Source organism: Lonchura striata, chromosome 19, assembly GCF_050655825.1.
Source record: "Lonchura striata isolate lonStrDom1 chromosome 19, ASM5065582v1, whole genome shotgun sequence".
In the NCBI taxonomy this organism is placed as follows: domain Eukaryota; kingdom Metazoa; phylum Chordata; class Aves; order Passeriformes; family Estrildidae; genus Lonchura; species Lonchura striata.
In genome coordinates this window covers 4,101,469-4,116,527 of record NC_140721.1, presented here as the reverse complement: position 1 = coordinate 4,116,527, position 15,059 = coordinate 4,101,469, and the positions used below count along the sequence as shown (strand labels likewise).

The window sequence follows — 15,059 nt, the reverse complement described above, 5'->3', positions numbered from 1 at the left end:
GCGCCGTGCGGGGCGCACACAGCCCTGCTGTCCCTGCTGGCTGCCAGCCTTTCCCCGGGCAGGCGGGGGACATGCGACACGGAGCAGACCCACGAGCCCCTCATCGCTGCGGAGAGCGGCGGGAGCTGCCCTGGCTCTGGGCAGGGCTGCCCGGAGGGTGCCGGGGTCTGGGCAGTGTGTGGGTGCCCGGTGGCACCTCTGGCTCCAGCCGCTCTGGGACCAGCCGTGCCCGGGGCTGGGGGAGGCTTGGGCACGCTGTGCTGAGCTCGCCCTGCCCTCGCTGTGCGTGGGTGACCGTGGTGACACCACAGCTGGGGACAGGGACACCAGATCAGTGGCAGACCGTGCCCCTACACAGAACCTGCAAAGCAGTAAGGGTGCTGGTGCAGTGTGAGTTACACCTTCTCCATCCTTGGGAGCAGGGATGATGTGAGGGGCAGGAGGGGGGGGCTAAAACAACCCTTAGAGCCTGGATGCCCGGGAAAAATGGATGTTTTCCATCCATTGTGTATTATGCTTCAGTGCCAAATTTGCCAGGGGTTTCCCTGGCAGTGAGTGCCATCTACGGGGCACACCCAGCACCTCCTGCCTCCCCGAGAGGTGCCCCAAGAGACTTCTGCCAGGCAGGACCTGCTGCCCGGAGCTTTATCCCATCCTGCAGCCTCCAAACAGAATTAGGAGCCACAGTTTGCCAATGTGGAATTGGAAGCAGTGGGGTGTCCCTGCTTGGCGGGGTTTCACGGGATTTTGATTCCCTTCCACTCCTGCCTCTGTGACCATCTGTTTCCATCTGCCTCACTTCGGCTGACCACCAAAGCTGGTGAGGGAAAACCAGGGAGATGCACATTCCTGCCTGAGTTAGGGAGTCACTGAAACATTCTTTGAACGCTGCTGTTGCTGGGCTCTCGCTGCCCGTGTGACAGCTGCTGACAGGGCAGGGCCATGCACTGCTCCAGGGAGAGCCACCCAGAGCTGTAGGGAGAAGCAGGATTCCTTCAGAGGAGTGGCTGCAGGCCTTCTTCTGGCAAGGGGAGCACCTGTGAGAGGCTGAAGCCAGGATGCCTCACACCATCAGCGCTTTAAAGAAGCTCCTTTGCTGAGCAAAGAGCTCTCTCTCCTGGCTGCCACCAGTTTTCCTCTGCTCCTGGACCAGCTCCCTTGTCCCACCAGGGATTAAGGAAGGAGGAGGAGGTCCCGGTGCTCAACAGCAGGAGGTTGGGATGGTTGTTCCAGCATATGTCCCCGGGCAGGGAGAGAGCTCAGATTGGCCCTGGAATGTTGGTAGCACTGGGGTGGGAGCAGAGGGGCTGGAGGAGATCTGCAAGGCTCGGCACTGCGGGAATCACACGGTGCAAATGTCCTGTCCAAAAACCTGCCAGCTGTGGTGTGTGTGTGGCTGTAAATCCCTGCCTGATTCCTGCAGCAATTCCAGTTTGCTGAGCCTTGGGCAGCAGGGAGCCCTCGCAGCTGGTCCAAGCTCTCCAAGCCAGAGGGAAGGGACAAAAGGGACCTTTTCAGTAAAATTCCCCCTTCCTCCCCTCCACGGGACTTGGCCGGGAGCGTGCTATTGGCCTGTCCCAACAGAGCCACTTCACTGGGATCAGAAGGAAACCGCAATTGGATGGGTGGGTTTTATGAAAGCCGACATCTGTCTCCCCTCCCGGCCTCGCAAATCTGCCGGGCACAAACGTCTGTAGCAATGAGCTTAGCGTCAAAAGTCCCAGGGCAGTAACCTTCCCCTGCTCCTGCTCCCCTCCTTCACCGGCGGCAGCCAGAGCCTCCCGCCAGCCAGGGGCTTTAGCGTGATCCCCATCTGTCCATCCCACACATATTAACAGCCACTGCCCTGCTGCTGGGTTTGTAACTCGTGTTTTCCCGCAGAACAAGCAAGAGAGAATAAATAACAGTGGCCATCAGCAGCAGTGAGACCTCGCGACAAGAAACACAGAGCCGGCACTTCCAGAGGACTTCCCACCTTTCCGCAGTTTTCCCGCAGAGGGGAGACACCCAGCAGGATCCTGTACAGCGTGTCGGGGGCTCTCTGAGCCCGCCAGCATCAGCTGAGCTGCACCTCCAGCAGCGCTTCTCTCCCTCGCCCAGCGGTCCCTTCCCGCTCCCCCCACTTGTCCCACGGCTCCGTTCCCTTCCCGGCGCCGCCCCGCCGCCCCAGCCCTGCGGGTTCAGTGCGTGGGGAGGCACTGCTGGTGCCCCCAGGCCTGGCAGTGTCCCAGCTGCCAGGGCGCGGCTCCCAGCTCCCGCGGGCTGCCCGCGGCTCGCTGCTGGCCGGCGCCGCGGGGCGCGGGGTCCCGCCGGAGCAGCAGGCGCGGCCGGGCGCGGCGCGGTTCTCCCGCGGGCTCTCGTAGTGATGGAGCTGCCGCTGAGGGGAGAACGCGGCGCAGAGAGGGGACGGAGGGCGCCGTGTCCCTGCAGAAACGGGCTCCCAGGGCAGCTGGGGGCGGCCGCCCTTCGGCCCCGACTCCTGCGCAGGGAGCCCGGCCCGGGCGCGGCACTCGGAGTGGGCACAGGGCCAGCAGCAGCCGGCGCCGCGCAGGGACAGCGACAGAGCCGTGATCCTGTTGATGGCGCGCCGGAGGGTTGCGATTTTAGAAAGCCTTTTGCCTCCGAGGTCGTGCTTGAGGGCCAGCCGCAGGGCGTTGAAGGCTTGGTTGTAGTCCAGAATCCTCTTACGCTCTCTGACATTGGCAGCCATCCTCCTGGCCTTGGAGCGCACCGGCCTGCTCCTCTTCCTCACCTTCATCCCTTCCGTGTCCCCCGGGCTGGCGTCTGCTTCCCTGCCTTGGGAGACCCACAAACCCTGCCCGTAGCACGCCTGGGATGCGTTCCTCGCTTCCAGCTCCTCCTCGGAGCTGTCGGGCTCTGGGTCCCCTTTCCCCATGGCTGCTCCGGCCATGGCAGCAGGAGGGGGAGCGGGAGAGGAGCTGCTGTGACCCTGCCTCCTGGGAGGTGTGGGTGACACTCCTCCAGGGACAGGCAGCCGCCTCTAAAAACCTTCAGCAGGGCTCATCACGTGGCTGCCCCGACCCTCCTCACCTGCCGCAGGTGAGGCACAGGGAGAGGGCCCTGCCTGCCCCCTGCTCTGAGTGAGAGGCACCAGTGCTGGCTGCCCACACCTTCTGGTGGGATGCTCACAGGCCCCCGAGAAAAGCACCTCCATCAAGCACACGTTGTTTTAGTGGCTGCTGAGAATCCGGGCACTGCAGGAGTTCCCCCATGCTGCTCTGCCCTCTCCTCTGCTGGGCGAGCTGGTGGCTCACCCTGGGACAGTCATCCCAGGGCTCTCCGTGGTGCCCAGCGGGACATCACCACCCTGGCTCTTCCTTTCCCCTGCTCACGGGTCCTGAGCACCTCTGTTATTCCTCAGCTAAGGGAAACTGAAGCACGAAATGGTGCAATTACTGAGGAAAGCAGCAGGTCTTGTGCTTGGGTACAGGAGAAGACACAGTCCTGGTGAGCTGAGAGCATCCGTGGGGACAGGGGGAGGTAGGGCCTGAGCAGGAGCAGACCCCTGCAGGAATGTGCAGGGCTTGGCACGCCTCTGCCCTGCGGAGCAGGAAGCAGGAATGTGGCAGGGGGGATCGGGGCAGGTGATAAAAGAGCTAAAGTGCTACCTGCCTCCAGAGCCTTCCTGTCCCTTCCCAGCAGCCTGGGGGCAGAGCTGTCTGGGCCGGCGCTCCCGGGCCTGCCCGCCACTTAACTTGGGGAAGACGGTGCTGAAAGCAGCTCCTTGTTCCCTGCATCCCCGAGCCGGTGGGATGGGGGGCTGGCCAGGTGCAGCAGGTCCAGAGGCCATGGGCAGGGCCAGGTCCCCAACCTCCGAGCAGTTGGGGACAGCCACGTGTGTTTGCCCATCATCTCATTAGCCAGCAGTTGTTAAATGCCTTCCTGTGCAAAGAGCAATGCTTTGAAAAATGGTCCAGGAGTGGCTCTGACAAATTGTTGGGGTGTCTGGTGCAAAAGCAGAGCCCTGAGAGAACGTGCCCCTCCCTCCTTGATCCATCCCTTCCTATCTGATCATCCCAGCTCATGTTTGATCAATAGCCACAATTAGTGGGGAGTTATTCGTCTATTGCCCTTCTCCTCTCCTGGCTCTTTGAAGGTGGAGCTAATTTAGGTGCCTCTGCTCCAGGAACCCAATAAATCAGGAGCCAGGGCCTCAGGGACAGGGGAGGATGAGGCAGCAGCACTTCAAAGGCAGGTGAAGCTTGCAAATGTCTTTGAGCACTCACCTGTGCTCACTATGACCCCCTTGTTCTCCCCAGCATCCCTGTCACCTCCCAGTCTTTGTCTGCCAGGAATGGAGGCTCCCCAACCACTGATTTACCCGGCAAGCTCAGCTCAGGAGCCAGGGAGGGTCTTTGAATGCCAGCAGGACATAGAAGTCAGACCCACCTAGAGCCTGTCTAAGCCCAGCTAAGCAGGACAGATCCCTGCCATGGGGGTTTTTTTGCTGGTGCTGGAGGTCAGGAGGTGCAGTCCAGAGCAGACACGGGGGTGGCTGAGCTTGGGCAGGGGCAGCAGTCCTGAAGCTGTCCCCATCCCACCCACAGCCCCTGGGAGATCCTTGGGAAGCTCTGCCGGGGCTCCTGGGTCTCTGGGCAGCCCTGGCTGCAGGGCTGCAGCCCCAGCTCTCGGAAGAAGGCAAGGCCAGACCATAAATCACGGGGCACCTGTAATTAGCACATCCCGCTGGGCCATCCCCACCTCGTCCTGGGCGCTTCCGACCGAGGTGCCCATTACAGGTTGGGAGGTCAGCAGGAACGCCCACCCAGGCCCTGCTCCCCCAGGCCCTGCTGATTTATCACCGTGTGCTGGAGAGATTTATGGGCTGAGATGGGGAGCCAGGAACGTGTTGTGGGGCTCTGCTGGGCCCGTCTGCCTGACAGATGATGAAAGAGCCGTAATTATCTGTCGCCACACATCTATCAGGCCATTCATGGCACTCTCCAGCCTCCAAGAAGGGGTTTGGCCCTCAGGGACTCCCCAGCTCCCAGCCTGTGTCACTCTGGGCTGGAGCACTGCTGGGTGCTGGGTACCTGCGTGTTGTCACAGCTCTCATGGTGTGTTTTGGGTGTGCACCCCTAACACTGCTGCTGAGCCAGCCCTCAGCTCCTGCAAAGAGCCCTGGCCTGGCTGCCACATCCATCCAGCACCCCCAAGCTGCCGATGCTTCCAGGTGAAACCTGCTGGAGCCATCGGGGAGCACAGCCCTCGCTGGAGGGCAAACCCTGATGGAGTGAAGAGGCAGCTGGGGGGGCTGCCCAGCTCCTGGCACTGTCCCAGCACCATCCATCCTCCTTGGCAAGGCTGCACCAAGAGGCATGGATGTGCCAGAGCAAAGCAAGGGAAGGATGAGAGCCGGGACAGGCGTGCAGGGAGGTGCCCGTTCCTGGTGACAGGGGAAGGAGGAGGCGGCTGTTGCGACACTACCTGGGCCCGCAGGTAAATAAATAGGGTGCTTTGTTCCTGGGTAAATAATTAGGGTGCTTTGTTCCTGCTGGGGCACGGCCAGGTGGCACGAGGGACACGGGCTGGTGAGTCATCCATGCCCAGCCACTCTGCAGGGCACAGGAAGAGGCAGGGAGGGGCACTGAGAGGCCTGGAGGCACCTGTGGGTGAGATCCCTGCTCCAGTACCTCGCAAAGCACCAGGGAACAGCCCTGCCCTGGCACAGGTTGGAAAGCCACATCCTGTGGAGTGGGAGAGAGCCACGGGCACGTGATTAAACACAGCACATGTGGCAGGCAGTGGGCAAAAGCCTTACTTGGGCCTTCACAGAATCCCAAAGTCACTCCATGTGGAAAAGCCCTCTAACTGAATCCAAACGTTAACCCAGCACTGCCTTGTTACCACCAAACCACCAAATGCCACATCCATGTTTTTTTAACATTTCCATCACTTTCCTGAGCAGCCTCTTCCAAAGTCTGACCATCCTTTCAGTGAAGACACTTTTCCTAAGACCCAATTTAAGCCTTGAGGCCATTTCCTCTTGTCCTGTCCCTTGCTCCTTGGGAGTAGAGACAAACCCCCACCAGGAGTGTGTCAAGAACCCTTTCAGGGAGTTGTAGGCCTTCGTTGCCCACCACAGGAACCTGTGCCTGCCGCTCCATGTGCCAGGAATGGCTCATCCATCCTGAGACCAACAGGGCTGCCAGACTTTCACCGGCCAGAGGATGAGGATGGGACACACAGAGCTCTGCAGTGAAGGCCTGGGCACGTAGCAGATGGTGAAGGCACAGGAGCCACCCCACCACACGGGAGCCTTTAAGGCTCACTTGTTCCTAGCTCGGGGAATTCCCAGAGCACCTGAGATGCATTCTGGCATTAGTTATCACATTGTTACCGCCCTGAGCTGCACGCACCTGGTATTCCCTTACCCACATCCCCGTGCCCGCAGCTCCTCGGGGAGACCCGGGGAGGGCAGTGGGAGTCTGTGAGCTGCAGGAGCGCAGCACCCGCACCCCGCTGGTGTCCCCATCCTGTCCAGTCCCATCCCATCCCATCCCGTCCCATCCCATCCCGTCCCATCCCACCCCGTCCCATCCCATCCCGTCCCGTCCCGTCCCGTCCCGTCCCGTCCCGTCCCGCCGCGGGCCGCAGCCGGGGCCGAGCCGGGGGGCGGTGGCAGCGCTGCCCCCGCCCCGGCGGGGCCGTGCCGTGCCGAGCCGAGGCGGGGCGGGCCGGGGGCGGGCACCGACGTCAGGCCCCGCGGCGGCGGCGGCGGGGGGCGGAAGGCGGCGGTGCCGGGGCCGGGGGGAAGCCCGGCTCTGGGGCGGGGGATGGCGGCGGGCGAGGCGGCCCGGGCGGACTTCGCGCGGCACTGGCAGGCGCAGTTCCCGGGGGAGCCGGCGCCCCGCATGGAGCTGGGCTCGGTGCGGGCCATGGAGCGGGAGCTGGAGCGCTGCCGCCGCCACCTGCGCCGCCTGCAGCGGGCGCTGGCCGAGGAGCGCTTCAAGGTGGGCTACCTGGAGGCGATGCTGGCCCGGGCCCCGCCGCCGCCCGCCGCCCCCCGCCCCGCCGGCAGCTCCCCGGAGGGCGGCAGCGCCGGCAGCTCGGACGCGGAGGACGCTTCCTCGGCAGGTGGGTGAGGGGGAGCCGTCCCCACCCCGCGCCCCATAAACGAGGGTGTCCCAGCCCCTGCGCCGCCCGGTCGAGGCATCGGCCGCCCGGTCGAATTGCACGGCCGAGGGCATCCCCGGTCCTGCGCTCCCGTGCCGTGCCTCGGGTAAAGGCGGTCCCAAGCCCCATCCGTGCCTCACTCGTGGCTGTGACTCGGCATGGGAGCCCCAGCGTGTGCCCAGCACGCAGCCGGGAGCGGAACGTGGTAGAGAATGCCCAAACTCCTTTTGCCATGCCCAACAAACAGCTAATGCCACCCCAGCCCTTGTGCGGTCCCCCACCAACCACTGAGGTCACCCCAAGGGCCTGTCTCCTCCCTGTCCCATTCCCAGGGACATGCCATGCCAAGGCCCCATCGCTGGGTGTGGAGGAGGGAGGGTGGCTGGCCGGTCCCCTGGCTCTCGGTGATGGGCCAGTGGCCCACGAGCCACTCGTGACTCTGCACAGGAGTCACTTCCTCCCGGCGTGACCTGGCTCTCGGGAACACCTCTGCTCAAGGTGACACCCTGTGACCTCCTGCGGGGAAGTCCTGGAGGCTCTAAAGCAGAAGCGTGCCGGGCTGGTGACACGTCCCGGGGCGTTTTTCTAGGTGGATTGAGGACAGTGGTATTTCGCAAGTGCCTGGCTGTGTGGTGGCACTGAAGGCACAGCCAGCTAGCGCTGTCAGCCGTCACACTGTCCTACTTCCAGTGGCCTGGAAGTTGTTATTGCATCAGCATTAAACTCGGTTCAAACCCAGTCCTGGCAACTAGGGAATGTCACTTTTAATGCTGCTAATTCCACAGCTGACTTGAGTTAATTTTGTTCTTGCTCGATTGTCTGGGGTGGTGGTTTCCCCCAAGGCTGTATCGTGCTGGTTTAAGATTGCCTGGAGAGCAAGTGCTCTGATGTCAAATTATGCTTAATATTTAGTTCATTTATATTTATTGCATTAGTCTGCAGTGCTGGAGGAAGTTTCCACTTCACCTTCCTGAGCTGCCTGGAGGTGAAATGTCCAAAGTACATGGCTGCTCTCAGGGTTGTCACCGTGCTGTGCCAGGCTGCATGTGTGAGTGTTTGTCCTGCTCTCCAGTCGGCCGTGGGAGCCTGTGCCCAGCCCAGGAACAGGGACATTGGGAATGCTGCCTTCAAAGGGCTGCTCCAAGCCCCTCTCCAGGCACGGGCTGTGGTTCTTGGAGAGCTGCTCTGTGGCTGAAATGGCTGGAGTGCATCAGAGAGATCAAACACAAACCCTTCTGATTTACACTCAGACCTGTGTTTTGTTTATGTCTGGGTTTTGCTCCTGGATGTTTCCAAAACCAGGATGGTGCAAGGCTGCTCTCAGCTTGGTGGGTGATGTTAAAGGGGCTTTCCTGAAGCACAGCACAAGCCCCTGAGGGTCCTGGCTTCGTAACTTGGAGGGGTGCAGCCCCGCACCAACCTTTGCAGCTGCTGGGGGTGAGTCTTTTGGCAAGACTTTGAAGTCCAAGGTTGCATCAGGTGTTGTTGATTGTGGCCTCTTCCTCCTCCCCTAAATGGGTCTTTCTCAGGGTCAGCAGCTCCAGCTGACCAGAGGAGGAAGCATCCCCTCTGCTGCCTGGCTCCTTGCCCTGTGACAGGGCTGGGCTCTGCACGGAGGGCTGGGCTCAGCCCTCCCCAGCCTTGTCCCGAGCCTGTCCTGAGCCTTTCCCAGGCATCAGCATTTTCTTTGTGGGTGTTATAAGGGCTCCTCTATGCATTGACTGGGCTGACGTTTAAGAGAAGAATTTGAGAGTGCAGTAAGAGGTGTGAGCTCGTTGCCTGGATCCCCCTTTCACGGTCAGCTGGTTAACCCAGTGCTCCTGTTGTTTTCTTCTCACTTCTCTGTTTCAGATGCAATTGAAAATTCATGATTGTGGTGCTGTTTGCTTTTCCTGCCAGCATTCTGGTGGTGTGTAACCTGGTTAGTGCTGCTTTGCCTGGGTCCTTCAGTATTTTAATGTGAATTTTGAAGCTTAATGCTGCTGTGACTGTGGCTGAATGCAGTCAGTCCCTAGCTGTATCAACCTTGGGAAGCACCCTCTGGACAGCAAGTGGAGGAGTGTTGAATATCTTCTTTATGGGAATTACCAGGGAAACACAGTGTTTTCCTTTAAGTAGCTTGTGATTAATCTGATTTAAAGGGAGGAAATCTGCAAGATGCCCGTCTGCGGCTATCGCACGAGAGCGGCGCGTGTGACAGCCAGATACACGATCCTGGCATCTGAGATAACGCCTGTGCCAGCTCTCCTGGGACCAACAAAATCTGAGCGTCAGCGAGCAGATGGCTCAAAATGAAGCATGGAAAGGACTGAAATTCCCCTCATCTTGGCCGTCACCTGTCCCTGTGGCTAAACACACAGCTGGCCTCGCAGCTGAGTGTGTGCCGGGCTGCAGCGACGCTCGGGCTGGGAGCTGCTTCCATCTCCTGTTTGCCACAGAAAGGATGCAGTGCTGTAGGTTGGTGCCAGCCTGGAGAGGCTGAGCTGAGCAGGAGATGGTGCTGCTGGCCAGGAGGAGGATGAGGTGATGCTCAGTGGGGATGTTTTGTGCCCAGCAGCCAGGTAGCGCAGAGGTGGAGGCAACTCGGTGCTGGGTTTCCTCGCTTTGTCCTTGGGAAGCAGAGAAAGAGGCTGGCTTTGCCGTGGAGCTGAAGCTCCTCTGGAAGGCTGTGGGGTTTGGGAGCCCCTGAACTGCCCTGTGCAGCACCCTGTACCCCAGAAATGTGAGCTCTGGGGTGGGGAGCGCTGGCATAGCTGGGATAGTCCATGATGGCGTGAGCTGGTGGGTCTGGTTACGGCAGGATGCTGCGGCTGTGGGATGTGCTGTGAGTGAATCCCCAGCCCTCTGTTTAGCTGGAATTACAGTTTCTCTCAAGGAAAGATTCTGGAGTCACGTGGGCTCTTCTCCCTGCTCTGCTGCACTGCCTTCTCTGGTACCTTGGGAATGGGAAGGGAGCTACCAGCAGCAGCAGGGTTCTGCCTCGGAGGATGGTGAGCACAGAAAGGCAGTGGTGAAATGGTCAGGGCTGAAATGGAGAAGGGACCCTGGGGCATCTGGAGTTCCTGGGGCATTGGCCATCTCACCCCTGCGTGCTCAGATGAAGGCTGGATTGGCATGGATGTCATGCTGGGGGATGCATGTCATGCTCCTGACATGATCTGGGTAAAAACAGGGCTTGTTCTTGTTACTCCATCCCTGCTTTCAGTTTGTGCTGCTGCTGCAAAAGTGGCACCTCTGTCTGTCCCAGAAAAACTCCCTGCAGCTATGGAGGGGCAGCTCTGTCCTCCTGTCCCAAGCTGCACTTAGCCCCTGCTTGTTCCTCGTCCCTTTCTTGGAATATTCTGCAGAAGCAGAAGGGAAAATAGTGAGCAAAGTCCAGGCTTTTTCCTGGTGCATCTCTTTCTGCCTGGGGCAGGTCATGGTGTGCAGGAGGGGGAGGAATGCTGATTCCACAGCCCAAGGAAGGTGAAATATTGCATGGTCTGTGCATCCTTCTCCCCTCCTCTAGCACATGGATGGGATCTTGGCACCAAAGCAGGGAGGTGCAGTGGGAGCAGTTGTGTCTCCCCCAAGAGCCCATCTACCACCTCTGTGTCCTTGTATTTAGTTTCCAAATTGTGACTTTGTTATATTTCCCCACTGTTAGAAAGTGCTTGTTTGGCTCTGAAGAGGCTGGAAGTTCCTCCTCTGGCCAGGGCAGGCCAGGCAGAGTCTCAGTGTTTAATTTTAACTGTTCAGGCAAGGACAAAACCACAGTGTGTGTGTGTGTGTGTGTGTGTGTGTGTGTGTGTGTGTGTGCCTGCCTGCTGGGGACCTTTGAACTGCCTCCATCTGCTCTGGGGCCCAACAGCATTTGGGGAGGTGATTTCTCTCCACAAACCCCCCTGATGGCAATTGTGACAGCAGCCCCTGAGTGATGGCAGGCTGCTTCCTCACAGAGTGATGCTGCCTGAGATGGGGACTGCAGGGTTAACTCTGGAACAGGTTGTCACTGTTAAAGATCATAAATAATGTAAAGTTTATGAGGCTGAAAAGCCTTTGAGTAGAAGAGTTGAAGTTTAAAGCTTTAAGTGAGAGCAGTAAGTGCTGCTTGTTGGGTTTGCCCTGTGGTGGGCAAATAGTAAAGGGCTGCAAGAACAGAGGGGAAACCTGTGATCAGCTCTGCCTGTGGGCACCACCGTGGCAGCAGCTGCATCTTCTGGGTTGGGGAGCAGCCCTTCCAGGTGCCAGAGCCCTGCAGAGAAGCAGGATGGGTGCACAGAGGGCTGGGAGTCCCTGTCAATCCCACTGGGCAGGGGTACTCTCCTGGCTTTAGAGAGAGGGTGCTGCTCTCATTAGCACGGAGATGCCAACATCCCTCCTGGAGGAGGCAGGTCTGGATGCAGATGTGTTCTGTCAGCTGGGCACAGTCTCACTGACTGGGTTTTGGTCCCCAGAATTTGGGGCAGAGCTGATGTTGAGCTCGGCAGCATTCAGGGCTGGGCAGTGGTGCTGGGGATGGAGTTTGCCCTTTGGTGCCACGGGCTGTGCCCACCATGGGGACGAGCACGGAGCTGGCCCCCAGGCTCTCAGTGGTGGGTGATCAGTAGCCCCAGGTAGAAGTAATGGCAGCAGCAGGGCAGGCAAGAAATCCTCATTAGGTGTCTGGATAGAGCCAGAAGTGCCCTGCGGGGCTTGAATACATTTGCATTGTAAAGCTATTGAAATCTGGTTGGGGTTTGTTTTCTTTCTGTTTCCCTGGGAAGACACTTCTGTGCAGCGGGGCTCTTTGTTCCTCGGGTTCCTCCTCCCCTCCTGCCCACGTTGGGATCCCAGTGGATGGCTCTGCTCTGTCTTCTGCTGGCTGCTGTCTGCAGCAGTGATCACAGGAGAAGCTTTGCTCTGTGCTGGCAGGGAGTTCATATTCTCTTGGGTTAGAGAAAGGAGCCTGGGCTGGCCAGGGCAGCTCACTCAGTGCCCATCCATCCCAGAAAGTGGCACCTGTGCCCCCTTGGTTTGTGGCATTGCTGGATTTTCCTCCCACTGAGGTCACCTGGAGCAGTGGCCGGGAGCCAGCCCGAGGGAACACACAGAACTCACCCCATCCCCAAGAGACATCTTTGATCTTGGCTCTCCCAGCCCAAATGACTTGATCAGTGTTTGCTGAGCAGGATAACTGGCGTGTGTGGATCAGTAGCAGCAGCACTGCTTGGCTCCCTTGGCTGTAGCCAGAGCAGAGCCTGGCCAGCCTAAGCAGAATCCCAGAGGACTCCTGCAGATCTGTCTCCAGATAAGTCCCAGCTGTAAAGTTCAGGGATTGTTTGAGGATCTGGCAGATAGGGAGACCTTTGTGCTGGGAAGGGGCTTTCTGCCATGGACAGTTTTTGTTCCATGGGTGATTTTTGTTGTGAGGCTGTGAACCAACACCTCCTCCTCCTCCTCCACAGCTCCTGTGCTGGGAAGCAAACCTGGCCCAGCCCTTCACCTGAAGTCAAATGTTTTTTCTGACCAGCCACCACCTTTCATTCCTTCTCCATCTGGTATTTTGAGAGGCCAGAGGCAGTGCTGCTGTGGCTGGGTCTCTGCCCTTCTCCTCACACTTGCTTGGCTCTGGCACCCTGCCTGGCACTGCCCTGAGGGCAGGATGTTTCAAGTGACCTCTCTGTTCCCCAGGCACCTCTCAGCTGTGCCCCAGTGAGTGCAGCTTGGGGCTGATGCAGCACAGACCTCAGGGTTTCAATTCCACTGGGAAGTGGTACTGGAAGAGAAGTTTAGTGCTGGACTGAGGGCCTGCAGTGCCCTCAGGCAGGGAGGCTGGAAACATTTTCATTTATTCCTCTCTTCCCTCTCTGCAACCTCTGGCAAGGGGAGAGAAGGGGACAGCTGCTGCTCTGCACCAGCAAGGGTGAGCCTGGACCTCCTGAGAGCCCAGCAGAGCAGGCACTGGTGGAGCTGGGGGAGCCAGGCATCTCTGGCATCTCCCACCTCAGCCCCATTCTCTGCAGCCCTGGCAAAGGTTTTCCTTCTCCCAAACCAAACCACTCTGGCTTCTCTTCCAGTCCTTATCTTTAGCAACTTGCATGGTACTCCCCAACCTCGCTCTCCCATTCCACTCTTCCTGTAGGAAAACACCCCCAGTGTTGGAGGTGCAGGTGGCTCTGGAGCTGCTCTCTGGTTGCTGGCAGTCCTGGGTGCCCAGCAGCAGTCCTGGGTGCCCAGCAGCAGTCCTGGGTGCCCACCAGCAGTCCTGGGTGCCCACCAGCAGCCCTGGGTGCCCACCACCAGCCCCTACCCAGCTCTGGGCAAGCGCTGGGGCTCCTGCAGCTCCTGTGGCTGTGACTGGAGGACTCTTGCACAAGAGCCCAGAAATAGCGATGCGTGGGCTGGCGGGCAGGGGCTGGGCAGATGCCAGGCAGACAGCCAGACACCAGGCAGGCTGTGCAGGGCTGGCTGCTGCTGGGGAGGAATGGTGGAGCTCAGCTCCCAGCTCTTGCCGCAGGGATGCTCCCAGCTGGAGCTGGGGGTGGTTGGCGGGGGTTGAGAAGATGGTTGGCAGCATCTCCTCACCCAGGACTGGTCTCTGCCACCGAGGGCTGATGGGTGCCAGGGTGGGGGTGGGTGCTCCCCCAGGGAGAGGAGGAAGGTTCAGCTGCTTTGCAGGTTTTGAGGTTTTGTTGTTGATGTTTTTGCAAAGGTGAAAAGAATATGAAAACCAAACTAAAAATGCCACCCAGGAGTTTGGTGGAGCTGGTTGGTGTGGGCTGTGCAAGGCCACCTGCCTGGGTTAGTGGTGCAGCACAGGGTGGCCCTGGCTTGACCTTCCCAGGACATTTGCCCAGCTGGGTGGCACTTGCCTGCCTGGTCCTCCTGGCCATGGCACTGCCAGGACCTGCTGTGTGATGTCAGGCTGGGGGTGGCCAGCCTGGGAAGGGCTCCAGGAGGTCTGGCAGCTCATCCAAATGCCCAGCTCATGGCCTGTGTTGGATAAAGAAGCAGATGTGCAAAGGGGACATGGAGAGGCTGATGCTGTGGGCGTGAGTGGCCAGGAAGTGTGTCTGGCTGAGGGAAATATGTGGAAAATCCCTGTATGCAGGGAGCTGTGCGTGGAAAACCAGCTGCCTGCTGCCCCTGCAGCTCTGCAGCCGTGGTGCTGAGGATGAGCAGCTGCATCTTGTGCTGGTGCTGGTGCTGCTGCAGGGCTCCCCGGGGCATCAGCGGACTGTGGTTTCCTGCCATGAACAGGGTTGATGCTCTCAGCTGAACCACTGTCACCTTCCTGGCTGGGCTTTGGGCTCTGTGGGGTGCAGAGTGTGGAGGAAACTCTCCATCCATTAAGGGACAAAGTGAGGACATGCTCAGCTTGAGCCAGAGCGGAGTGAATGGGGGAGTCGGTGAGGGACGGACAGCAGCAAAGGCTGTCACATCGTGGCCACCCTTGGGCACTGCCTGTGCTGATGTCTCAGGGACAAAGGCAGTCTCAGCTCCCCAGGGTACCTGGGATGGGGCAGGGGAAGGTGGGGAATGGCAGCTGTAGGGCTGCACCCTGTGCCCCTGACTCAGCACCCTGACTCACAGCCCGTGGGTGCAGGAGGCTCTGGATGTCCTTGTCATGCCAGGGCTGGCTGCAGCCCCCAGGCAGGCACGGCTGTGCTGGGGACAGCAGTGGCTCCTCATCCTGGATGCCAGGTGCCAATGGCTCCCTGTGCTGCAGCCATGCCCAACCACAGCTCTGGCATTGCCGTGTTCCCCCAGAATGCTGCATCCAAGCCTGTCGTGGACAACCCTGGCAGTGGCAATCAGGTGGTGGCAGTGCCCTGGCAGGGTCTCCTCAGGTCTCCCACCAGTGTCTTGGCACTTCACGCTCCACCTTCCCCGTGTGCCCAGCAGAGCATTTCCCTCCTGCCCGGCTCCCATCTGGCTGCAGTGCCCAGTCCAGGCCCGTG

General features: G+C 59.8%; 2 protein-coding genes across 2 annotated transcripts in view; one reads left to right on the top strand and one right to left on the bottom strand.

Annotated features, from left to right (window-relative positions):
• Window positions 1-131: 131 nt before the first annotated feature.
• On the bottom strand, window positions 132-5,252 carry BHLHA9 (basic helix-loop-helix family member a9). The gene is given in 2 exon segments (XM_085557326.1): window positions 132-2,293; window positions 2,296-5,252. Coding segments are annotated over 2 exon segments (729 nt in total). The 5' UTR covers window positions 2,912-5,252; the 3' UTR covers window positions 132-2,180.
• A 1,530-nt stretch (window positions 5,253-6,782) lies between these two features.
• ABR (ABR activator of RhoGEF and GTPase) overlaps window positions 6,783-15,059 on the top strand; it is a 38,116-nt gene continuing 29,839 nt past the window's right edge. Inside the window, exon 1 of the mRNA XM_021524951.3 lies at window positions 6,783-7,098. Within this exon, the coding sequence (XP_021380626.2) occupies window positions 6,798-7,098 (301 nt within the window). The 5' untranslated portion in view covers window positions 6,783-6,797. The remainder of the gene's footprint in view (window positions 7,099-15,059) is intronic.